The sequence below is a fragment of the Perna viridis genome, chromosome 2, assembly GCF_037379345.1.
Source record: "Perna viridis isolate PV_CMFRI_1.1 ecotype Kerala chromosome 2, ASM3737934v1, whole genome shotgun sequence".
Taxonomy (NCBI): Eukaryota; Metazoa; Mollusca; class Bivalvia; order Mytilida; family Mytilidae; genus Perna; species Perna viridis.
Genome location: NC_142446.1, coordinates 67,100,031 through 67,126,146, shown reverse-complemented (window position 1 = coordinate 67,126,146; position 26,116 = coordinate 67,100,031). Strand labels below are relative to the sequence as shown.

At 33.1% G+C, this 26,116-nt stretch overlaps 1 protein-coding gene across 3 annotated transcripts; it reads left to right on the top strand.

Annotated features, from left to right (window-relative positions):
• Positions 1–230: 230 nt before the first annotated feature.
• LOC148626590 (calpain-5-like) lies at positions 231–25,404 on the top strand. Of its 3 annotated transcripts, none has more exons than XM_088570718.1 (13): positions 231–329; positions 5,250–5,442; positions 12,263–12,394; positions 14,554–14,762; positions 15,520–15,712; positions 16,895–17,097; positions 17,613–17,690; positions 18,068–18,248; positions 19,317–19,430; positions 20,222–20,424; positions 22,658–22,776; positions 23,247–23,383; positions 24,216–25,404. In XM_088570718.1, the coding sequence occupies exons 2-13, from the start codon at positions 5,266–5,268 to the stop codon at positions 24,396–24,398; spliced, it is 1,929 nt and encodes a 642-aa protein (XP_088426844.1). In that variant the 5' UTR covers positions 231–329; positions 5,250–5,265; the 3' UTR covers positions 24,399–25,404. The 3 variants fall into 3 exon arrangements, with proteins under 3 accessions (XP_088426844.1, XP_088426847.1, XP_088426845.1); XM_088570721.1 differs by lacking the exon at positions 231–329 and adding an exon at positions 580–719; XM_088570719.1 differs by lacking the exon at positions 231–329 and adding an exon at positions 3,424–3,521.
• Positions 25,405–26,116: the final 712 nt, after the last annotated feature.

The following is a 26,116-nucleotide window of genomic DNA, read 5'->3' as shown; positions in this document are numbered from 1 at the left end:
ATAAAACGAAACGGAAAACATTTACTTTACTTCAACTGATGTAATAGGATAATCTTTTAAAGTATTGTGAGAATTTTGTGAAAAATAGGTTGTCACAAACAATTTATCACAAGGTAAAAGGACATACCCCACTCACTCAACTAGGAAGGAAAACGCGAGTCGCATGGAAATTTCGAGTCATGGAAAACCATTTTGACGATTTGCATAGATTGTTTCGTGTTTGTTGACAAGTCCCGATGACTTCCGAAAGACGTGTTGAAAAAGGCGGGGTCACTGATCGATCAACACTAAATTCTTGTTTACCCTGAGTAATCCCGTCAAGTAGGCAGGTAAAGTTAATTGCGATGTTAATTTCAAATTATTTGTTTAAAAATGCGGTAACCATAAAACTCACAAAATATCTTAGAAACTTATGTGCTTTTAAATTCGCTTCTTAGCAGTAACTTAGCGGGTTTAAATGGAACTCGCACGTTTTACTTTTCAGAGTGAGTACCCAGACTTAGAAAGGAGTGTCTTGTCAAAGATAATTTTTATTTCTGGAAAGTTGTATTTAGTGTAACCCGAACCACCGATAACCATAGTGAACTTAGTCCGAATTTCCCGTGACAAGCTCCGCCTACTCTCTATTACGGTTCATGTCAACAAAACAGGGTCTCTTGTTGAAAATGATCAAAACTTAGGTATCAGCATACAGGAAAATGATTCCAGAATCGAACTAGGTAGGTGTGACATGCACAATTTCAACTTGAAAATCGTTACAAGCAGTTGAAGGGTGGTACTCCGCTTTACCGCTGAATCTCCAACTTTTTGAGCCCTGTGCAGGTCCGGGTGTTAAAAAAATAGAGAGCAACTGGAATGTGTGCCCCAGGTGATGGAATGGGGTACCCCAGGCGTGTTACATGCTGGGGTTGTCAGGCTATAATACGGAAAACCTGACCGCAAACCATTGTGATGCACCGTGTTGGGAAAGATGCCACGTTCCTTGCACGTTAAAGAACCCTATTGTGGTATTCTCCCAGAGTAGGAACCATAGGGCTCCGCCACAGGAGGCTAAATTGCCCCACCCTACCCACCTCTCCCTATTTCCAGGCTAAAAACCACTAATTCCACTTTCCATAGGCTTCTATGCTAATTTCACAATATTCAATGACTTCTCTGGACTCTACCTTAACTTTAACCTGCAGAGGACTATATATCAGCATGATTCTACATATGTCAGCTCACAATCCTCAGAATGGCATGTGGGGTTAGCAGACTTGCAGTGCAGTACTGGTCACCGGAAGTGAAGGGTCTATAAATAGCATGGGAAATCCCAGTGTTTTCACAAGATAAGGGTATATTTAAAAATCATTATGGAGATTAGGCTTCACATCACAAGAAGCAAAATGCACCTATAAAATGTACAGAAATGTTTTTCCTGTCAGAAACTGTTTAATTTTTTTTAAATAAGATGAGAACTTTTTTCACAGCACTATGAGGAACAGGGGTAATTTCTGCGTAGGACTATTTTTGCGTACGTTCCAAATGCTCATTGGTTGAATTGGTGGTCTGTAACCTCCAGTGGCAATCAAAATTTGTCAACCCCATTGTCCTTGTGTCCCATCCCTTTTTCATTTCATCATCATTTCATGTTCATTTTATCATCAATTTCATGTTCATCGTCTGAATATAGCTGAAATATTGCTGCTCGGACGTTAAACCCCAACAAACAAACAAACCAACTTTTTGTATGGCACTTCGTTCTGACCCCAACCTGACATATCAATATCCAAATAAAAAAGTTGAGGGTTGCTGGGTCAGAGGAAATTCAGACTATAGTGAACTATGTACTGTTAACTGATAAAACAAAAAATCTTTGCCGGCATAGTAAGCATTTAAGCATAACTTGAAGCTTTATCTGTTTAATATATCATTACATGTATACATCATTGCATTTATTTGCTAGCACTGCCTTTGTAATTCAAGTCAACTGAGATTTCATTGAAGGCACTGGATAGGCATAAAATCAAGGTATAGCCGTAATGGTCCTAATTACATGTGTAATGGTTTTACATCCAAGTAATGTGAAACTACATGTACATCTGGATTTTTATTGATACTAATTTTACACATGTACATTTTTTACAATTTAGTGCATCTCCTGTTTTAAAATGTTCTTGAAAATTAATCTACATGTAATTTTGTTGCATTAAAACTAATCTCATTGAGTAATCTGCTTATAGTTTCCTTTTATTGCTGAATCAGTTTTTATCTATGCTGAGTTCAAATGTGCATATACCTTTAATATACATAAAAAAAATTCTACCAACCGGTAATGGACAGTATGCTTGTTCCATATCAGATGTCCATAAATTAGTGATTCATTTAAAAAAAAAGCATTTGTGAAACATTTCATTTGAATGTACTTTTTTGAAACAATTGTAAAGAATTTTCATGGGAATGTTATTTGAATTTTATATTTTCAAACTACATACATTATATTTAATTTGACCATCCATATACTATTCAAGTTGCTAAGTGGAATGTTTAGAAATGACTTACAGATATCATCATTTACAATAAACTCTAATATATTCAAAACTCCAATTGTAAGAAGTTACTTGGTGTTATGATAGATCCTCAGTTAGGCTGGTCAAAGCAGATAGAAGATGTATGTCTGAAAATGTACAGTCATATTTATCTGCTATCTAAGATAAAGAAATTTTTAAATCTTGTTGGTTATTATATAGTCATTTGGGGAAATTGTAGTCTTGAAAATCTGAGCTGCATTTAACAAAAAAAAAGGGCTGCACGACAAATCCTTGATACAGATTTCCTTGCACGATCTGTGCCTTTGTTCAAACAACTAGAATGGTTGATGGTTGAAAATAGGATGTTATATCACAAATGTGTTATAATTTTTAAAAGTATAAGAAATGAAGCTCCATCTTATCTCTTTAATAAGATAAAGAATATGTCTGATAACAATTCTTACTCATTACGAGACACAATCAAGGGTAACTTATCAATTTCTAGAACGAAAACTTAACTCTACAATAGATCTTTTACATTGATTTTCCTACTGTTTTTGGGAAGGGGCCTGGGGCCCATGCAAATGGGAAAAATGTGTAAAATCACTAATTTATGGAAATGATATATACATGTAAATGAGAAACACCACAGTTCCCTCAGTACTGAAGAGTGCAGATCTCCTTTGGAAGACAATTTGGATACAACAGAGACTGAAGAAAAGTTTGTACATGTACATGTACATCTCTCTTCAAAAATTCATCTTCATAATGCATATTGTTTTCTTTTTTCATTAGTTTCAAACATAAATAAAACATTTGTCATTTAAATCATTTAATAGTATATTAACATTCAAGTTTTCTTTCATGTTGATTTTTTTAAGCCAAATGAATCTAATTTTTGACATTTAGCACTATCAGCTGAGCTCTGTTTTTTTAATAGAACTTGGAATTATGAGACATCGCTGTGCCATCCATAGAATTGCCCAGTCAGAAATATTCTGTTGACATATGGTATGGGTCATTTTTCGACTTGTCTTTTTAATTTTGTTTAGTTCCCTTCAAGCGCACAATGACATAGAATCAAATACATTGCAATGCAATCATAATGGCATTGATAGTATAAGGAAAACTAACAAAACACCCAGAAAGACAATCCAAATGTAAATAAGGTCTCAGGTCTTACTAACCACTTCTAACGTTTCCATTACTTTACATGTTAAAAAAGTAATTTTCAAAGTCTCACTGTGAATTCCCAGGACAAATGACATCTTAAAGCTGCATACTGTTGCGAAGCTTGGAAAATAAGGCTTCCAAAATCAGTATGCTAATGGTACGATGATAATAGAAATTCTTCACAAAATTTACTTGAATAAATAATACTGAAAGTCCACATTTTTACCTGTCCTGCTAACTGACAGCATGGAGGCAAATTACTCACACATGTAAACAATATTCATACACTTTTGTAGTTAATTACATATATGATTTTAAAGTACGCATTCTCAGCTTTATTTTGACTACTTTTAATCATAATACACACAAATAATGCACTTACAATGCATATGTCTAGGTTCAGTGTGTTTTTGGTACTACATGGGTGGCCATTTGACCCGGAAGTGGTTAGTGAGACCTCACTAACCATTTCTAACGTTTCCATTACTTTACATGTTAAAAAAGTAATTTTCAAAGTCTCACTGTGAATTCCCAGGACAAATGACATCTTAAAGTTGCATACCGTTGCGAAGCTTGGAAAATAAGGCTTCCAAAATCATTATGCTAATGGTATGATGATAGTAGAAATTCTTCACAAAATTTACTTGAATAAATAATACTGAAAATCCACATTTTTACCTGTTCTGCTAACTGACAGCATGGAGGCAAATTACTCACACATGTAAACAATATTCATACACTTTTGTAGTTAATTACATATATAATTTTAAAGTACACATTCTCAGCTTCATTTTGACTACTTTTAATCATAATACACACAAATAATGCACTTACAATGCATATGTCTAGGTTCAGTGTGTTTTTGGTACTACATAGGGGGGTGGCCATTTGACCCGGAAGTGGTTAGTGAGACCTAAACAAAGTATGATACAGAAGAAAAAAAATAACACAATCACGGTCTCGAGGCGACCAGACGTCTATTGACAAAAGGGAATTTTACAACCCACAATTTGGATTTTTAGAGCCTTTTTCTCATTTGGAATGGGGCCAAAAATTCGGACCTAAAATTAGGGTTGGAAAATCACTGTGATAATTACTCTGGTCCAACTCTGTGGAACAACCTACCAACAATAGTTAGAAATTCCAAAAACTGCCAAATTTTTAAAAACAGATTAAGATGCTATTTACTCAGCAAACAGAGTTGATGTTTTTGTGTGACTTTATGTTAGTGTGTATTTAAAAAAAAATATGTAATATTGATCTTTTGTATTTGTTTACTGTTGAGGGCCTCAGTGAAGACTAGTGTATTTACTAACTGTGTTACCCCCTTGAAATAAAGTACTATTATTATTATTATTATTATTACTACAAAGATTTAATTTGGAAAAATGGCCAAGCAAATAACCTCAGCTGTTTTAAAATCAAATCTTGGTATTTTATTTAAATGTACTTGGTTTTGTAGACTAATTCCCCATTACTAATGATGTACTCCACTTAGAATAAAGTTTATCATTGGTTGAGTTAAATTTTCATGTTTATAAATAAAATTTGTTTTTTACAATGTAGCTGACTGTCTTTCAAGATGCCACTGCCATTCTTCAATTCTACAAGAAAGTTCAAAGGTCAGAACTACAGCAGCTTGAAAGATGAATGTAAAAAGAAAGGAAATTTGTTTATTGACACAGAATTTCCCCCAGATGATAGATCAGTGTTCTATTCCCAGGGGAAAATGGCAAATGTTGTGTGGAAAAGACCAAAGGTTTGTATATTGTTAAGTAATAGTGGGATTTACTGTACATGTATGATTCTTTATTAACCAACTACCCAAAATATGTTAAAATATGTCAAAAACTGACCAATTGATATGAATTCAAATTGGGCATCTATAGGGGGCCAATTTGAAAAAAGAGGGCCAATATGGCATTATAACTTCTGGTCGTATGACACCGTCATTTTCACTTAGAATTGGATTTTATGAACTTTGATCACATGACTAAAAGCTGCAGAAACACAAAAAATCTTCCATTTTATACAAAAAGGATATTTAAGACTGATTAATGCAAATAAATCTACATGTTCTTGGTAAAACACGAAAACAATTGTTCTACAAATCATATAGTTTATTTGGTTAATAAAATTGTCAATAAATATGTAATTTCATATTGGCCCTGTTATACATTGTAGGTTTCAGTCAATCATATTGGCCTCAACAGTCGTATTGGCCCTCCACAATACCTCGTGACTAGTACGACCGCCTCGACCAATATGACAGATCTCAAACCTATAACAGGGCCAATATGGAATTACATATTTATTTACATATAGCATAAATCTGCTACTGCATGTATTCACTTCATTTTATGGTTTGCAGACCGTCAATACTTTTGATGAAAGTTATATATTATGTGAATGTTGGCCTGTAATACATTTATATTTAATTATATCCCTGATAACAAACAAAGTCATCCTCTCGGCCCTTCCATAGAAGCCTGAAATCTATATTGTAAATCAGTGTATTCTGTAAATAGGTCTAAAACAAGGAGCTTTTCTCAGATGAAGGGACTTTGATGCAATTTAATGTTAAGGTGATATTGCTGCAATGTAGATTATTATATACATCATAGATATTAGTGATTTGCGGAATGTTCCCAGTGTAAAAAAAAATCGAGAATTCACTCTGTGAAATAAATTAAGTGATTTCACTCTCTCCAAAACATCATAACACGAATATTAATCTGCCATTCGTTCACAAAATTTTAAATTTATGTTGAAAATAGAAATGAATAATGGAGGAAATCTATATAACAAGTGGGATAATCAGATGGTTGTTGTGAATAACCAACATATGATCACTCGTTCCAAGAATGCAAAAAGATTTAACTCGTGCATTAAATCAAAGAGTTCTTTGGCATTCGTGATCATAATTTGGTTATTCAATCTTTCCATGTAATTGTCCTATTATAAATATGCATGAAGAACTGATGACTGTTATGGGAGATAATCCAACTTAAGTGTTTTACAAATTAAAATCTTTTCAGCGTAACAAGCATTTCAACAATTCAAGATGTTTTACTAGAACTTAAATTAGATACTGTAGTATAAATAATGTTAGTCTTAGGTCATAAGCCTGTGATTAAAAAAATACTCCTGATATTGTGGATGAAAATTTGATACCGTCGTTTCAAGAAAACAAAACTTTGTTGAAACAAATAATAAAAATATTTAAAGCTGAGAATGTAATTTGCACAGACTGTAAAGATGATCTGTTCTTAGAATAATATACTAAATAACCTCATTTGTAGTAAAATGTGTTACATGTATACTTAGTGACATTCTCATACTGTCTACATATGCTGTACAAATCAGTTATTCAATATTTTAAAAGTCAGTTATGGTTGTGGATCAAATTAACTTAAACCTGTCAGAAGTGTTATTTTTATGAAGAATATTTTAAATTCTGGATACCTCTGTTTTGTTAATTTTAGATGTTTGGTCTTTATCATTTCTTTGTTCGCGAAAAAGATTGGTTTTGACAAGAAGTTGTTAGGACCAACAAAATATAGAAAATTTTATAAAACATGTGATCATGTATATTTATATTTCTTGTGTTTAATACCTTTTTACACCATATTAGCCTTTTTGGAAGTTAAATCTACAAAATACAATACATGAATATGAATATGCATGAAAATGAAATTAAAAAAAATCGTTGTAAGACATGAGAGAAAGCTGTGATGTAAAGAGGTCATACATTGTACCTGTTAAATTTAAAACAGTTCATGTCGATGATTCTCCCGCTTTAACACTGGAGAATTTAATGTTGAATCAAATTTTAGTACTTTTTGCAGAAAATATGGTATATTTATAATCTTACATTTTTATGTGGGAGATTAAATGGTAGCAAAGTGATAAAGTACATGTATTAATATAATTCAGTAATCCTAAATAAAAATATTTGTTCATGCATGAGCGATTCAACCACAGGTATTTTTCTCACCTGTGGATTATTGATTCTTAAGTATTGTATTGTACTTCCAATTTTTATTGATAGTAAAAAGCTGTTTCCTTCAGCAATACTTCACTTTATAGTTATTTTGTAAGTGTATAGCACCAGTTTCTTATTTTTAAAATAAAAAAAACTAAAATGGTTTGCTGGACAGAATAACTTAAGCTGTACATTTCACTTATGAACATGAGAAGGAAATAGAATAAAGAAATTATCCACAGTGACTCTAATTTATCATTGTTTTACTGTGGGCTGGCCATTTATGTTGTCTTATTTAACCCCGTTCCTTCGTGTCTATGCAGCCTGCGTTTCGCATTAGATAACAACCATTATAGAACAAAATTCTACAGTGATGTCGGAAAAATTAGCAAAACTTATCTATGATGTAAATAAGTTCTCATTTGGCTTTAACATTTCGCTTTTTAGCGGAATTTGCTATTTCAAATCCGGCTTTCACCATTACAAATCTTTTTTTACTGTATATTTACTTCTGATTTTCACAATTTTTGCTTTGTTTGTAGACCTCGTAAAATCTTTTCTGATTCATATGATTATCATCATTTCACCATGACTGAAGTGCGAAAACTTCTATCAGTTTTGAAGCAAATTGTATTAGAATTGAAACTAAAGTATTTCATGTAGGGAACACAATTGGAAATAGTTTTCTATAATTTGAAAGCTGTCTGTATTCATACTATAGGTTTTAGCTAGTTCCTCTTTCTATATTGGCAATACAACTGTTTGAAATGAAAAAAGTGAAGAAAAAAACTCTAAAAGATGATCCCATTTAAATTAAAGATATGAATTGAATAGCACAATAATGAGAGGGTCACATAAGGAATTAATTTGAATTTCTATGTGAAACTTTGTATGGAAGTACATGTACATAAATGTATAAAGGAATTGATTTTAAAAAAAAATTCGAATTGTTGAAAACTCTGGAAATGATTATGAAATCTCATATAAAAGTACACAAAATATGCAATAAGACCTTAGGGGTCCCCTTTTTTGTACTATGTGAAATACCCTTTTGAAACCCTGTTAAATGTAGCTGGTATACATGTAGCACCTCAGTTTCTGTGGAAATTTAGGAAGAACAAAAAATTTGGCATTTAATGAAAATCTGTAAATATCCACACATCAAATTTTACTTAGACTGTTCATTCTAATTGTTGGAAAGTTCAGAAATTTGAGAATTAAATCTCTTGTTAACAAAGAGTGAATCAGATAAATATTTCCCATTTGAACAGGTGCATGTTGTCAAAAACTTCCCTTCCGTTAGATATTTGGTTAGTTAAAAAGTTAAATCATGCTTAAACAGTTATACTGATAAGGGGAAATTTAAGCAGTACTTGTAACAGTGATCAAGAACAGTGATATTGTGTTTTTTTTTCTTAAAAAATGCCCCATCTTTATTATTATGTAAATATGCATCTTTTTGTAAATTGGGAAATTTTGAATAATAGTGCGGAACCTTAAATTTGTATTTAAAACATTTAGAGGGTGTCCATGCAAAAACCAGGCAGTGGGTGGCACATGACAAAATTGTTTTTAAACAAATTTCCACCTATATCATATCACAAATGTATTCTTTTTCAAAGTCAAATGTTGATTTTTGATTAACTACAACAATTAAAGGGAAATAAATCGCATAGAAATTGAAATTCGTTACAAAAAGGGAGATAATTTTTTAATTTGAGCAAAATTTTGATGTTATGTTGGGGAAGTTTAAAAGCATTTTCTGAGCCATCCATTGTCGATTTAATAAAAAAAAAAACTTTATACTTTTTGACATACATGAATGTATGATATACACATTAAATTGAAACAAAAAAAATCAGTGGGATGAAATTTCAAAATGCACCCTGTGCCACCCATATCATAGGATCTGCCTGATTTTTACATGGACAGCCTCTTAATCTTATTGAGGATAAGAAGGAAAAGACAACTCGTACATGTATACTACAAATAAGCGTAAATTTGAACAGAGACAACATAAGTCTGGTCTTAGCTTTTTAATTAAGATTTAATTTGTCGTATTTGAGATTAATTATTTAGCCATGTTTTGGACAAATTGGGAAACTTTTACTAGGGGAAATAAACAGACTTTTTCTGAGGATATAATTTAAGGGGAACATTATCACAGAAATATTTGCAGCATGTCTTCAAAATCAAACGACTTCAGATCCAGTCGGACAATGAGATTTTATAAACTGTTTTCTAACACCTTATTATACCCCTCACTTGCAAAGAGTGATAGTTTAAGAAATATGCTTATAGAAAAATGGTCAAACTACCCTTTAATACAGGGATGTATTGCCCAAGCCCCTCCTACAGTTTGATGTGTAACTATATTTATAAGGATAATGGATTAAGAATTATATATATTTTGTCTTATCATAAACTTTCATAGATTCTTGGTTATGTATAGCAACCACCTCACAGGGATTTAGCCAGGATTTTCAACCCATTAGTCACTTTTGCGTAAGACTAAATCTCAAAACTGTTTTTTTCTTTTCGCGTCGCAAATTTATCAGCATGCATGTATATACATATACTTATGACAACTATATTATAAATAATAACATATTTATTTCTATGTCAGCACTGGTATATAAATAACAGATAATTCATATTAATAAAAAATCTATAACAACATACAGTTTCTACATTAGCAACTATTCATGAATAAAAAATGCAAAAAAATACTTTGTTACTGTGTCAAACATATCAAGTGTGTAAAAATCTAAAAATTATATACATCAGCTACTATTGTTGGCATGTGTCTAAGAATGTAAAGCACTGTTTACTTGATCAGTAATGCATAAACCTCCTGTCCTTAGCCATGCACCACAAAGTGAAAGCCCTCTTAAAATCAAAGGAACCCATATGAGAAGGATGGAGACAAACCTTAAGAAGAGTGTTCACTGATTCCACCTTCAACCTATTCCTCAGACTGGTCTTGATCAGATTGTACCTTCTAAAGCCCCTCTCACAGTCCACATAAGATACAGCAGAAAGAAGACTAACAGAGAGCAACTTCGAAACATTAGGATAGTCATCAGAAAAACTGCCCTTGGATAACAAAGAAGACAGAGTATCTGTCATACTCAAACCTCTATACCCTACAAGAACATGCCTCATCATAGACCATTCCTCTCTAAAATGCACCTCACTGATCAAAGCACTGTACTCACCCTTGTCCTGTCCAAAATGCCTACAAAGAAAATCCACATGAACACTGCCATAGGAAACAAGCTCCTGACTACCCTTCTCTGGAATCAACTTGGGATCAAAGATAGAAAGAGCATTGAAAATGTCCTGTGATGGGAAACGACTCTGAAGATTAGAAACTAACTGGTCAATAAACCTCACCTTAATGTCAATGTAGGCGGATTGCATATACATTGACATAATGTTAAAAACTAAGAAATAGTGAAGGAAAAAGTGTTTGACATGTGTAGGGGAGCTTCATTATTGTTGCTATCTGTAGGTTATTACCAGATTATACTCACTTGCAATATGGCGGGTGCCACTAGCAGAGCAGGGCATGTTTACCCTTCCAGAGCACATGATCTCACTCCTGTTAAGACTGTTTTTTTTTCTTGTTTTTTTTTGTGCAGGTTCATATTGCTAATGATTAAGTTTTTTGTGTGATGTCTTGTTTACCTTATCTTTAGTTTTTATGTGTATTTTTATTTATTCTGTTCACTACATTGTGTATATAGATTGTCTCTGTTTCATCAGTTCACATTTAGGCCATGTTTTGGGATTTCGACATATTTGAGTCATCCCACTGCTGATGCCTCGTAATTTCTTTTTCCGATATTTGTAAAATAGTATTATCAATATTTCACCCAAAATATAATACGCATGGCTGTTTGGCATATACCTCAATGGGCTACTACTCTAGTGTTTATATGAGTGCTCAGGCTATGACAAACAGAAATATTGTTGGGGTGTATAGTGATAGGGGTGTCCATCCTTTCTTCCCTCTGTAGCAAAAAGGGATAGCCAACTCTTGTTAGTTACTCCTCCTACGCCACTCGATATAATTTAATGAAACTTTCACAGAATCTTTATTACCATATTTCCTTTGTGCACCTTGATCCAAATAAATTTGGGGGTTTCACATAGCAAAACATGGACCTTGTCATTTATTACAAGGGAGATTCATCTCTTATCCGTTATTCCTCCTACACCACTGAATAGAATTTCATGAAACTTTCACAGAATCTTTATTTAGTATTGAATATGTTTCCTTCTATTTCAAATTTTTAAAATGAAGATTTTTGAGGCCATGGACTTAAAATATTTGCCTGAATTTAATAAAACGTACTGAATATTTATTACATTTTTCCATGGTGCACCTTTTTTATGGTTTTTGATCCAAGTCAATATGAAGATAATTAAATATCGGGGTGTTGAAGGTTTCAATTTAGTAAGCATTGCACGCATTTTTTCTAGTTAAGTTTAGCTTGACAGGTTTTCCTATAGAGCGAGGTAGCAGCTATTAAAATTGGATTGAATTGCATATAAATCTATTTTTAATATACATGTAATTTTTTTTCAGCAAATTTGTGAAAACCCTAAGTTATTTGTAGAGGGTGCCAGTGCTGGTGATGTCACTCAAGGTCGCATTGGTAATTGCTGGTTTGTGTCAGCAGCTTCCTGTTTAGCTCAAAATAAAGAAGTTTGGCATAGAGTAAGTACTTAAAATACTGACATATAGATTCTTCTTCAGTAATTAGTGCAAATTATTTCTCTACTCATGATGGTGATATAAAGATTTTCAACAAGTGAGCTTCAGTAAGTATGTTTAAATTTTAATTTGGCTATACAGAGTTGAGAATTCTTTAAATTAAGAATAGGCTGAAGGAGTTTTGGTTTCTCTCATAAAATGTGTAGAAAACTTGGAAATTGTAAAATGCTAGCAAACCTTTTGCAGAAATTTAGTCTATGAGAGTTAAAGGGCATATGTAGTTTTAATCACATACTTTAAATGAGAGAAAAGCTTTTCTGTTGGTTCAATTAAATTCAAGATTACTTTTACAAATGGCTTTTTCAACTTACCACTCTACCAGAGTTCAGATTTACTATCAAGAGTAAAATACCCAGGACTTTATTGCATCCTAAATGAAAGGTCCTTTACAAGAAAGTGTTAAGTTCACTAAAAGAGAAAGCATCTATTAAAATCATTAGTCCTCAATCAAGTGTCATTAAAATGAGTTGATATCAAAGTCTTTCTAAGGTTTGAAATCAAGGGCCTGGACCTGACAACACCACTAATTTGAACCCCTGTGCTGAAGAAAACTCAATTGTAACAAGAGATTTTGTCTCATGAACATCTCGTTTCACCATGAAGTGCACTGTATCACAAGAAGCACAAAAAGACCTAGTGAAATATCTTTTTTGAAAGTTAACAGAGCCAGTGTTCAACCTTAGTTCAGTTAAAATTGATAAACTATCATTTTGTCTAAAGATTCCGAAAAAAAAACTGGTGAAACTGGCAATTACAATTTTGAATCAGGTTTCACAGATCAATGAAAGTGTTGAAGTGTTGTAGCACCAGGTGTTACAATACTGTCTTATTGTTTAGGATTGCCTTTGATGTGATGCATATTGTATTTCTGAAATGACATTTGTACAGAATTAATTGCCTATCAATTGTAGTTATTTTTTACCCTGATACTTTTGTTTGATATATAGTAGTATCCTACACTGTTAATCCTTCAAATCTTAAATTTGCATATGCATGCATAAATGTAAATCTTAGGCAATTCAATTATAATTTTTTGGTTCTGAGGAAATCATTAAGGAAGTCATATCTTTTTACTTTTTCATTGTACCAAGAGCTTTTTACTGTGTTGACTGTAGAAAAAAATTGTGAAATTTTTGCTTTTTGATGTACAATATACATGTATAGCAATAAAAATGGGAAATGAGGTATGGTATCCTTAAAAGAGATGAGGAAGGGCCTGATAAATTATTATTGGAATCAACTTGTCTGTCTGTTGGTCCAACCGAATTTTTGTTGCAATTATCTCAGCTCCCAATGGATGGATGGATTGATGTGTGGGGCTTCATATAGATGGGGTTACCCGGTATATGTTGTAAGCAGTTTTAGTTGCTCTACAATATCAACTTCCTGTACAAGTGTGGGTATGCACGGTAGGACAACGTGTGCATCCTCATGTTTTTAGTTATCTATAAACTTTTTTTTATTTTATTTCTTGTACTTGAACTAACTGAACCAATAGACCATTTTGTGCTAGTTTTCTGAGCAGGCTTGGTTGGTACTTTTGTGAGGTACATTGTAATTGCTACACTTTCCAATAAAAACAGTTTTCCAACCAAACTATTACAGGAAAGTGTTGCACCTTCCTCATGAAAGTACCAAATGAGCCTGCACCTACTCAGAAGTTAAGCATGAAAGGGTCTATAACCTTTGATTGCAGGCATGGTCTCATATCCACATTTGGCTAAGGCCTTGTATTTTTTTCTGCATTCCCTAAGAAAGGAAAAATAATGCTTGGTGTCTTAAGTGCTTTTTGAATTATTACACTTAAAATTTAACCTGCTGTAAGCTGAGAAATTTCACACTTTTCCTGAAGTAATAATGAAATTTTCTAAGTTTTAATCAGTCCTTCCCCAAATGGTAATCAAGCTAGTATTTTCAGACTGGCGATTTAAGCTAGTATTTCCAAACTGGCGAACAAGCTAGTATTTTCAGATGGACTGGTGTTGATCAAGGTAGTATCTTTAGACTGGTGATCAAGCTAGTATTTTCAGACTTGGTGATAAGCTAGTATATACAGACTGGTAATCCAGCTTGTACCTATATTTCCAATTATGTAATTACAGGTCATACCTAATGTAAAGGAACAGGAATGGAATGAAGAAAAGCCAGATGATTACCAAGGAATATTTTATTTCCGTTTCTGGAGATATGGTGAATGGCTTGAGATTGTTATTGATGATTTCCTACCTACAGTGAATGATGAATTGATCTTCATACATTCACAGTCCAAGAATGAATTCTGGAGTGCCTTACTTGAAAAAGCTTATGCTAAGTATGTTGTAAATGCACATTGATGTGATTTTTCCACAGTTCGTGGATTTTTACTGCTTTCAAGTCAAAAATTTATCGTAACATTTCTTTCTTTTTTAATGTAATTTATTTCCGATTTTTGCCGAATTTGACATAGTGAAAATCGGTTATATAATGGTGAATGTTGGTTGGGTGGGCGGGGAAAATTATTTTTGTAACACTTTTCTCAGCAACTACTAATCGCAGTCTCTTGATATTAGGTATCCAGTATCAAGTACAGGTCTCTCTGTCTTTTACCCACTTTTCCACTTTCCTTATGTTCGTCATAAATCATCCCTGGTTATTTCTGACATTTACATTGCATCTAACATTTTAATTAATAAAAAAACAAAATCTTTTTTTTGAATATGAAGTTAACTTGGTAGATCTACATGTATAGATTTTTTTATCATTATTTCTGTCTGCTAATAGTTGGAAGTTATACAATACTTAATTTTATTTTCCTTGTAAAGGATCACAATCATCATGAAACTTTGTACACATATGAATGGAAGTAATACTATATAAAATTAAACTTAAGACAAAAATTGTGCCATATTATGGTTTGAGAAGTGCTTACTGCAATGTCAGTCTTGGATAAGCACATTTCCTTGTTTTTTATAGTTACTTTACTTAAATATTTTATTAGTTAATATAATGAGAATGGATATGTTGAGTTAGTATAAAAAAAACCACAAGGATGAAAATTGTCAGCTTAAGTTTTGTACATAATTTTTCAGACTGTTTGGATGTTATGAGGCTCTTGATGGGGGTGACCTTGGTGAGGCTCTAGAGGATTTCACAGGAGGTGTGTCTGAACAGATTGACCTTGTCAAACTTGGCGTGGCTGACAACCCTGAGGAGCGAGCTGTTCTGTTTAAAAAACTAGCCAAAGAAATTGAGAGAAACTCATTGATGGCTGCATCTATTCCTGTATGTTCCTGTATTTAGTTTGTACCAGAAATGTTATATAATTGAACAGATAAAACACTACACTGTAATCCCCATTAAGTATGTGGAAATTCCAAATGAAAACAAATGTGACCAATATGCCTGGTTGGGGGATTAGTCATTCTGAATTTATGTTTCTTCTGGGTTTACAATAGAGGTCATGTAGTGTGAAGTAAACATAGTGTACTTGAACTGTTCAAACTGTTACAGTCTAATGAACTGCCTACAAAAAAACCTAGAATTAAGACGCCTTACCAGTGTTCCAGGATTTTTAGGTCAACTTGACTTACCATGGGTAAGTGGCCTCCAAAAAAATGACTCACCCAGACTTTAAATCAACTTACCCACATTGAAACTATGGAGGTCCATTTTCATTTTGAATTTCCCACCATTCAAACATTTAGTTTTGTATTAAAAAAAACATTGTTGGGCATAACTATGATAAAAACTTGTATGGGAACTTCCACATTTTTATGGCTTTTGATCCTATAGTTACCTTTCTCTGACTCAGGTGCCCCCTCTACCCCCAATACATTTCATATTTATTTGCAAACAAATATATAATAACGAAAGAAACTATCCATCTATTCAAAATTATGAATTTTGAAATCCAGATATTCTTATTTTACCGTTTTCGTATTGAAAAATTATTGTTCTCGCATCGCGATCGCATTAGACGTTCAATGGGAAAAAAAAGAGACCAATTACAAGCAGCGATAGGATCATGATGCATAAAGAAGCAAAACAAAACAATCATGTTTTCTAAAGAATAAAACTTAAATTCTGCTGAAATAAATTCAGAAATAATTGCCACTGGTCAGGAAAGTAAGGACTCGTTTTCATCATACCCAAACTTTATGACTGACTTACCTATGGGTAACCAAAGGTTCCCAAAGGACGTTCCCAACCTGAAAACTCACTTACCACGGGTAACGGGTAATGGGAATTCTAGAACACTGCTTACAAAAAAAATAATTTTCTATTTTGGTTTCAAGTTGGTAATTATGTTTCATGTTATGAGTAGTTAAATATGTTATCTGTGCATTGCCTTGTATAATGTATTTGAATAAGTTTATATAATTGTAGAGTATACATAGTGATACCTTAAGCAAATTTCTTGTTCATGTTTTAGCAGTTTTCAAATTTGATCTTGTTTTATTCTAGGCTTTGAGCAGTGATGAGATGGAGGCTGCCACGAACTCCGGTTTGGTCAAAGGTCATGCTTATGGAATTACTGCCGTCCTAAACATACACCTTGAAAACCAGGGCTTCTTTAGCAAACTATTCAAATCTGACAACAAAATACCAATGATCAGACTGAGGAACCCATGGGGACAGTGTGAATGGAAGGGGGCTTTTAGTGATGGGTAAGTTGTAGCTCTCAATGGGTGATTTGAGGAACCCATGGGGACATTGTGCATGCAAGGGGGCCTTTAGTGATAGGTCAGTTGGGGCTCCAAATGGTTGATTTGAGGAACCTTCGGGGAAAGTTTGAATGGAAGGGTTCTTTCAGTGATGATTGAATAAGGCTTTAATTGGATGATCTGATTTTAGGATAGTGTGAATTGAAGAATGAGAAGTGGGGCTTTTATAAAAAAATTACTATGCAGGTAAATTATTGTCCACTTGTTTCAGGATATGTTTTTCTGTATCTGCATAGTTTTGAAAATTGTGTTGTCAGTTATAACCCTTTGAAATAAAAAAAAAATCAGGGAATCATGATTTTGAAGAAAAAAAATTATGGCAAGATTTCCAGAGTATTGGAAATGAACTTTTCTTTGACTTTACTTCATATACTTATATTTTTAAAATGATATTCTCTGCCAGTTCCTTATTTTTGCATTAAGTGCATCCAGAATAATGATACGGTGTTTTGTTGCAGTTCACCTGAATGGAACAAAATACCTGAGGATGAGAAAAAACGTGTAGGATTGACTTTTGAAGAAGATGGAGAATTTTGGTAAGAATATGGAGTGAAAAGAGTAATCAAGGGAACCAAGGTTATGTGGTAATCAAAAGAATGTAATCCAGGGACAAAGACCAGACATGGAAAACAGACGCACCCAACAAAGAACATAAAGTAACTAAAATCATACATACAAAGTAACAAAAGCTGGGAGCATGGACCCAATACAGATAGAGATCACTTCAATGTCTTGTGTTCATGTCTTGTTTTTCTGATTGATTCAAACTTAACATGATTGTTTATTATATTGCTTTTGTAGCTCTTTCCGTTTGAGTAGTGACAAATCAGAATAAAAAATAGCAACTGGGTGTAGTAAGTAAAATAGTTGGCATGTTCTGAGTTTGTGTTCAGAACAAATTTTCTCATTTCAGGATGTCCTTTGATGACTATTGTCAGAACTTTGTACATACTGCTGTCTGTAGAGTTGTCAATACTTCTATTTTTACTATCAATAAAACCTGGCATGAAGGCAGCTCTCACGGGGCATGGAAGAAACCAGACAGAGCTGGAGGTTGTGCCAATAACAGGGACACCTTTTTACAGAATCCACAGGTAACTAATTTCAGTTCAGACATGATTTTCTTCTGCTTTAAAACAGAATTCTGCTATTTCAATTATGATTTTACCATGGTGTTTCTAATTTTACCATGGTGTTTCTTATTTTACCATGGTGTTTCTAATTTTACCACATGTTTCCTTCTGATTTTGTTAATTTCCACTATTTAAATGGCATGGTAAAATGATGGTCTGGTTGTTGACAAAACAAAAACAAAAGCAAACTTAACCTGTAAAAATACAGCCATCATTTGACAAAGACAACCTGTTAAATGTTCAAAATACAAGAAAAACAAGAAGGGAACAAGTCACTGTGCTGTTTAGATATACAGTCGAACCTCAATGTGTCTGACTCGGAAGAGTCAAAATCTTGGATAACTCTAACTAAATTGATAGTCCCATCAAAACTCCCCTTACTCCAATACAATTTACCTCTGATGACTTGAACTTGGATGAATCGAAATCTCTAATAACTCAAACATTTTTGCATGGTCCATTTGACTTCAGCTTCATGAGGTTTGACTGTAGATGGTCATCCTTTCCTCCAGAACTTTATTTTCTACTATCCTTGTGAAAGATTATGAAGGAAATTGTCTTCCAATATAAACAAAAATCAACTGGCAAAGCTTACAAATGTAACTATCCTTGGGATAGAAGGTAACAGGAAATGAGACTCGTAGTGGTCTGTTCATCCCATGTTAATGTGATTTTAGGCTTTGCCAATTGGGGACAGAACTATTTGTATACTCAAATAGCACCTTTGTTTCTAATGCAGCCCCATGTTACTTTGAATGATGGCTCAACCTATGGTAATATGCAAGACTTTGTAGTACCCCCTCTCAGCACCTGTTTAAAAAGTTCAAACAATTTTTATCTTAATTTATATGTACATGATTTCTGACAGAATGATTTTGAGCCATTCATATTTCAGATCCTCTACATACATGTATGTATGGCATTGCTGACATTTTCCCTAATACTGGCTAGTAATATGTGAATTGACTGCTCATTTTATAATGCACAGTATTTCCATTCTATTTACCACGCCATACTTTATATTTTTAGTTCCTGTTTGATGTGACTGACACAGAAGATGATGTCATGTTCCACCTTTTACAGAAAACTACCAGAGCTCAAGGGGGAAGTGAGAATCTAACCATTGGTTTTACCATAATACAGGTAGGCAATGAGAATCTCACTTTTGGTTTTACCATAATATAAGAAGGCAATGAGAATCTCACAATTACCACAATATAGGTAGGCAATGAGAATCTCACTGTTGGTTTTACCATAATACTGGTAGGCAATGAGAATCTCACTGTTGGTTTTACCATAATACAGGTAGGCAATGAGAATCTCACTGTTGGTATTACCATTATACAGGTAGGCAATGAGAATATCACGGTTGGTTTTACCATTATATAGTAGGCAATGAGAATCTTGCTATTGGTTTTACCACAAAAAATGTAGAAGAGTAATCAAGGGACAAAAATCCAGAGACAAAGACCAGGGCACTGAAAACAGACAAACACAACAAAGGACAAAAAGTAACTAAAATAATACATACAAAGTAACAAAAGCTGGGAGCATGGACCATGTGCAGCATCCTTTGTTATAGAATCACCTGCCAAGTTGCCTAGAGAACAAGAATCTCACTATTGGTTTTACCATAAAACAGAAAGGCAATTAGAATCTCACTATATGTTTTACCACAAAACATGTAGAAAACAAGTATCTCATTATTTGTTTTACAGTAATACAAGTAGACATGAAATAATTTACTTCATTTTTCATTATCGATTATACCATTTGTAGAATAAATACATAAGTTAATCCATGTTAAAATAATGAGGATGGCCTTGAATACAGAATATCCATGTGAAAAAATTTGCCAATACTGAGATTTCCTCCTTTGGTCATTTTAAAGTGTGGTGTGTCTGTTTTAACTTGTGTCTAACTTTCTATTTCAGGTCGAGGAGAATCGTCGATACAGAATCCATGATTTAACGCAGCACAACATCATTACTTCTACTGTGTTTAAGAACCAGCGTTCTATTTTCCTTAAACATAGCCTAAAACAGGGAAGATATGTGGCCATCACCTGTACGTTTGATCCAGGACTCGAGGAAAACTTCCTGTTCAGAATGTACTCGGGTAGTGCAAACAATTTTGTGTATGTAGCATCAAAATTTAGTACCTGACAAGTGAGCAAACAAAGCAATATCTTATAATGGATAGAAATACTAAAAAAACTCAAATTCAAATGTGAACAATGATATGAAGAGAAAATAATGTAAAAACCAACTCGAGAGAAAAAATCTTGCCAGCTTGCTTTCATTTTTCTACAATTAGCAAATGGAATATGATAATTCATACATGTTAACCCTCCCACATTAGGGGGGACTCCCACAAAATCAAAGAAAAATTAAAAATCTCCCACATAAAAATGTGGGAGGTTGTTGGTTAAAATTACTTTTTTTTCTGTAAAATCACTAAATTACTGAATTTTTACATTAGCAGTTTCTTTTAAGAATCAAGTAAATTAAAGAAAAGGGCAGTACTGGGTAATACATACATCAAAATATGTCAACTTTCTTAATATCCTAAATGTTTTCAGAAAGTCACCTTTATGATGTATCAAATGTTAGGGAAATAATGGAATTAGTCACAACAGTTCAGATGAAATCTAGTGAAACATATTTTCTATCTTTTTTGACGGGGTAGCACATGCAAACGGCTTATAGAATGATCAATGTTGGTGGGGCAGGTGAGGAAAATAATTTCTTTCGTTTTTTCTCAGCAACTGTAAATTACAGCCACTTGATATTTGGTACGCAACTTCAGTATGGGTCTCATATCTTTGGATGCAATTTCAGGTCTGTCACACTTCTTTTTTTTGTTTACAGCAACCTACCCATTGCTGTCTTAGACCAAATTTTAATCACTTGATGTTTGTATACAACCATTTATTGTTTTCTCCATTTCCTGCTTTATCACTTTTATTGGGTTTTAAATTACTTAAGTGACATACTGGATGCTTTTATACTATTTAGAAAGTTGACAAAATTTAGGACTTATGACTCTGCATGAATCTGTGGTGAACCCAGGATTCTCAATGAGCTGTTTTAGCAAGACAGCCACCACGATTAAATTGTCATTCACCATGATTAACTTAATTATGTAACGTTATTGGCCTACAATGCCTGAGAAACCCATCAGTTACTGACTCAGATTGTATAAATCAATTAATCATGACAAATTTACGACTGAAGCAAATCTTAAAATAATTATGCGATTGCCAATAAGATTCTTAATTAGTTATTTTAAAGTGTCAATCAGATGAAAATATTTATAGTGAGTCAATTGAAAGTGACTAAGTTCAGAGGTAAATCAATCTTGGCCAAATGCACATGGCTATTTTTAAATGCAAAGTTTAATGAAGGTTGAATATTAAAGCATTTTCAACCAAAAGAAACTGATTTACTTAATCAAGGAACATATAGTATCCCCTAAACAATTTTTATTCCATTTTATACTTGTTAAAACAAAATGGGTTGCTTTTGTTTACACTGCCATGCTGTTGTCCTGTTGTGTATCTTTCTAATGTCAGGAGAACATGTGTATTTTTTGGAAAATAGATATGATTGTAAATGGGGATTCTGTCAATAGTAAACTTCTTATTAAAAACCCTCCCCCATGTCAACTTCTCTGATTCATGCACATACATGGTTATGAATGTATTTTTTTCACCTGAATGTACCGGTATGCTTGTTTCATTATGAAAATTGGTAATTATTTCTGGCAACATATTTTGAAAGGCCAGAGTAATACCATCCTTCCAAGTCAGGGATTTGACTCCACTCTCGCTCCCTCAAACTCCAGACATCAGTCATTCATATTTAGCGGGTATCGTCCAGCCAATTCCGATTGGTTGCTTCTCCGGGTGAGAAGCACCAATGAAAATTGATTGAACATAAAATGTCTGTGGAAAGTTAAACAATAATACGAGGTAAATTTAAGTAACTCACTAGATGGTACTGGACGATACCCGCTAAATATGAATGAGTGATCTCAGGGATTTGAGAGAGCGATGGTGGACTCAAAACCCTGACTTGGGAGGATGGAGTAATACATATACATAATATTTTAAGATGTTAAAAGATGAAATTAACAAATACTAGTGAACTTGAAAAGTTAGTTATGAATGGACTTAATGAAATGAGTAGATCATACTTCTAACAAAACCCCAGAACAAAAAATGAACAATTGTTATATCTTGAATGCTTCCATGTCAGCAAAAATTACGCTGTTAAATTTTCCTTCATGGTTAAATTTTTATCCATGGAGAACCCTTGGTGAACCTCTGCTGATTCTGTTGATACTGTGATTTGTTGATCTTTTTATAGACCACTTCAACATGACAAACCACAGAAGAGTTTCTGGAACTGCTGTGGAGGCACCCCTCAAATGGTTACAAAGGTCAAGGTCATGAGAGCTGAAGGACTAGAAAGACAGGAAAGATCTGGTATATATATATACATGTATAACAGTGTAAAATGCCTGATCAAAATTTTGAGTTAAAGAATTAAGGCCCTTCAAGGTGTGAGGTTAACATTTTTTTGAAATTGTATGGTATTCTGGGATTGCTATCTTTCATATAAAACAGGAGATTTAGATGATTGCCAATGGGACAGTCATCCACCAAAAGCCAGGCAACAAACAATTAAACTTCTATAGGTCACCACACGGTCTTCAATGATGGACAAAACCCATATCATAATGCAAGCTTGTTACTGATTGGTCAAGACATATTTTACCAGTACACTGTGACAGCACAACAATGTTTATGAGGAGGGAAGTTGAATTTCTGAATGGGTTCAGTGGATTTTTTTAGTTTCACTGAAACATGAGCACTTCAAAAACTGGTTCTTTTATCAGCTATAGATCTTGCATGGTATGTTTAGCTTACAACCAATCAATCTATCTATGTTGCAGGTGCTGATCCATACTGTATCGTCAGCTGTGAGGGAGAAAAAGTGAGGACAAAAACTGCCTCTGATACAACATCACCAGAATGGAATCAATCTGCAGTCTTCTTTAGAACTTCACCAAATAAACCACTCAAAATACAGGTATGATTTAGAGTGCTTGTTTTTCTAGGGTTGCCACTTTCCATCTCCAGGGTCAAGCACAATTTTGAAAGTAGAAAACTTTAATTTTGAAACATTTATTTAGTTTGGAAAGTAGACATTTAGTGTGGTTAAGTTAATCTTCATTTGGAGTTACCCAGTGGAATCCTAAAATTTTAAAATTCTAGAACACTAATCATAATTTTGTTAGGAGAGCTCTTTATGAAAATTGTACTTAAAATGTCAAAGAATAAAAAATCGCATTGAACAGTTATTTAAAGAAATAGACCTAGGGAAAGGGACACAATTCTTACAAATCATTGGAACATTTGTATGGAGCAACTTACATCAATCTCATGTAAGCATCAAAATAACTGATTTCAGTCTGTTTCAAATTGAAGCTTGATAGGCTGTAGTGAAATTTAATATGATACAAACATATCACTGATTTCAAGAGTTATTTCCTTTACCCTAGGTCTACATCAGCATGCAATATATTAAAAAAAAACAGTAACCATTATAAGCTGAATGTTTCAAAATAATCCTATATATGTTGTTACTATCAAATAACATAATTACTACTAAGCTGTAAGTACAGATTATTCCATACTTTAGTCATATCAAGTGATTCATCATAACATCAGATTTTTTAATCACTTTCTTCACAGCAAAATAATGAAACCACTTTATCTTATGTTACATAATCTATTGTATACAAATAGAAGCATCCGTTTGGTCATAAGCAGGATAAAATAGATTGATCAGACCAGAAATAATAATATATTATCTTTTAGTGTGAAAATTAAACTCATCATTTATGCTTTTCTTTTTACAGATCTGGAATCACAATATTTTAAAAGATACCTACATGGGTAAACATATTTTTATGGGCACAGAGGACTTGAGAGACAGTATTCAAACCGTAGATCTTAAAGGTCGTGGAAAACAGGGTGATCAACAACGGCCAGGAAAACTGATTGTCATGATCACGCAGAGCAGGAACTTCAATGCCATTTAGGTCATCTGAGTATTTGTGATCAATATCTAAGTCACCAAGATGCTTCGGCAGTCAAGATCTTCAGAGTGTTTGATCAAAGTCTAAGTCACTAGGGTGCTTTAAAATTGAGCATAATAAGAGGGTAGTGTGATTGATGGTAGTCTTGTGGCTTGAATTATATAACTTCTTTACCTCACTAGTCTTCCCTGTCAATCAAATTCCTTGATTTCTGCCTGTATTCATATAATTCTATGGCCAATCTCCAATAAGTTTTGTTTTGCTGCTTTTTACCAACTTCCTCAGGGGTGTCATGTGAACTTTTCAATTAACTGGATAGTTGCTTTAGAAATTAAGTAGAAATCTATTAAGACCAATAGGCACTTTCCTAATGAGTCCACAGTATTTAAAGGTAATGCAATTGTCATGATTGGTACTGTCATTTAGAGTCGTCTGTTAACATTTACTGGTACAAGTAAACAGTGCCTGTTATATAAAAAATAGTGGCCTGCTTTATTATAAATCCTAATTATTTGACAAGCAAATATATTTTTACTTAGTTTTCCAGTTGAACTAGCTCTGTTCTTTTACTTCTCAGCTTTTTATCTACACATGTTCAATTATCCTGAGGTTGTTAGCTGAAGAAAAGCAGCAAATCAAAGTTTAAGGATGGCCTTAACATATTACAGCAAAGAAATTATAGTTTTGTCATTATTGAAGTTCCATGTGGTCAAGCTGTTCGTGGTGAAAAAATTCTTTTTACAATTTTTATCTTTTCAATGTATGTTTTCTTTACTTGTTTTAAAGTTTTACTTGTCTTGGCATGAAAGATAGTCCACTAGATTAATAGGTAAGCACTAATTTTCAAACAGAAATAATAATGCTCTTTATATTTGGCTTGGGTATGTACAAGATGGTTGTTTTTGTTTTTGTTTTTTGTTTTTGTTTTTGTTTTTGTGAAACTAGGACTGCTTTGCTCATTACTAAATTAGAACAATTATCCTGTATTGTGGCTATCAGTACTAATTCACCCCCCCCCTCCACAATTTCCACCAATGGCATAGCACAAAAAAAAATACTATTATGCGTATCATACTACATTTTTGTTAACCATAGCTGTTCATAATATGAATTTATTATATTCTATGTATAAAAATATCAAATGTTGGTCTAAGCTCATTAATTAGTGGCATTTTCTTAATTATTTTTTACTTGCTATTATTGTATATTTTTTAGTATGTATGTGGGTTAGCAGTTGAATGTACTCGTATATTTCATTTTATTATTTATCATTTTGTTTTATTTTTCTTTATAAATTTACATGTTGGATACTTTACAATTTTATGTCTTTCAAGATCTTTCATTAAAATCAGCTCTTTATTCATGTATGTAGAATATAATGTTTATATAAGACTTATAAAATACTATATATATATTAATGTGTTCTTATAAGTTATTTAAGATGGATCATATCTATCACACAGAGCAGTTTTTCTGTCATCTTGAGAAGTCAAACTGAAATATATTAGTATTAGAATCAATGTAATATGTTTAAATTGTTTTAAAAGAATTTTTTACAATAAATTTTGTATGGTAAAACTACAAACATTAAGTGTAAAAAGCCTATTACAAGTGGCAATAGTTTCTAGGAAATGTTCTATAGAAATGTATTGAGAATTCAAGTTAAAATCAAGTTCTGTGTCCTGTATTTTTTTGTATTAAAATTTTAAAGTAATGGTTAC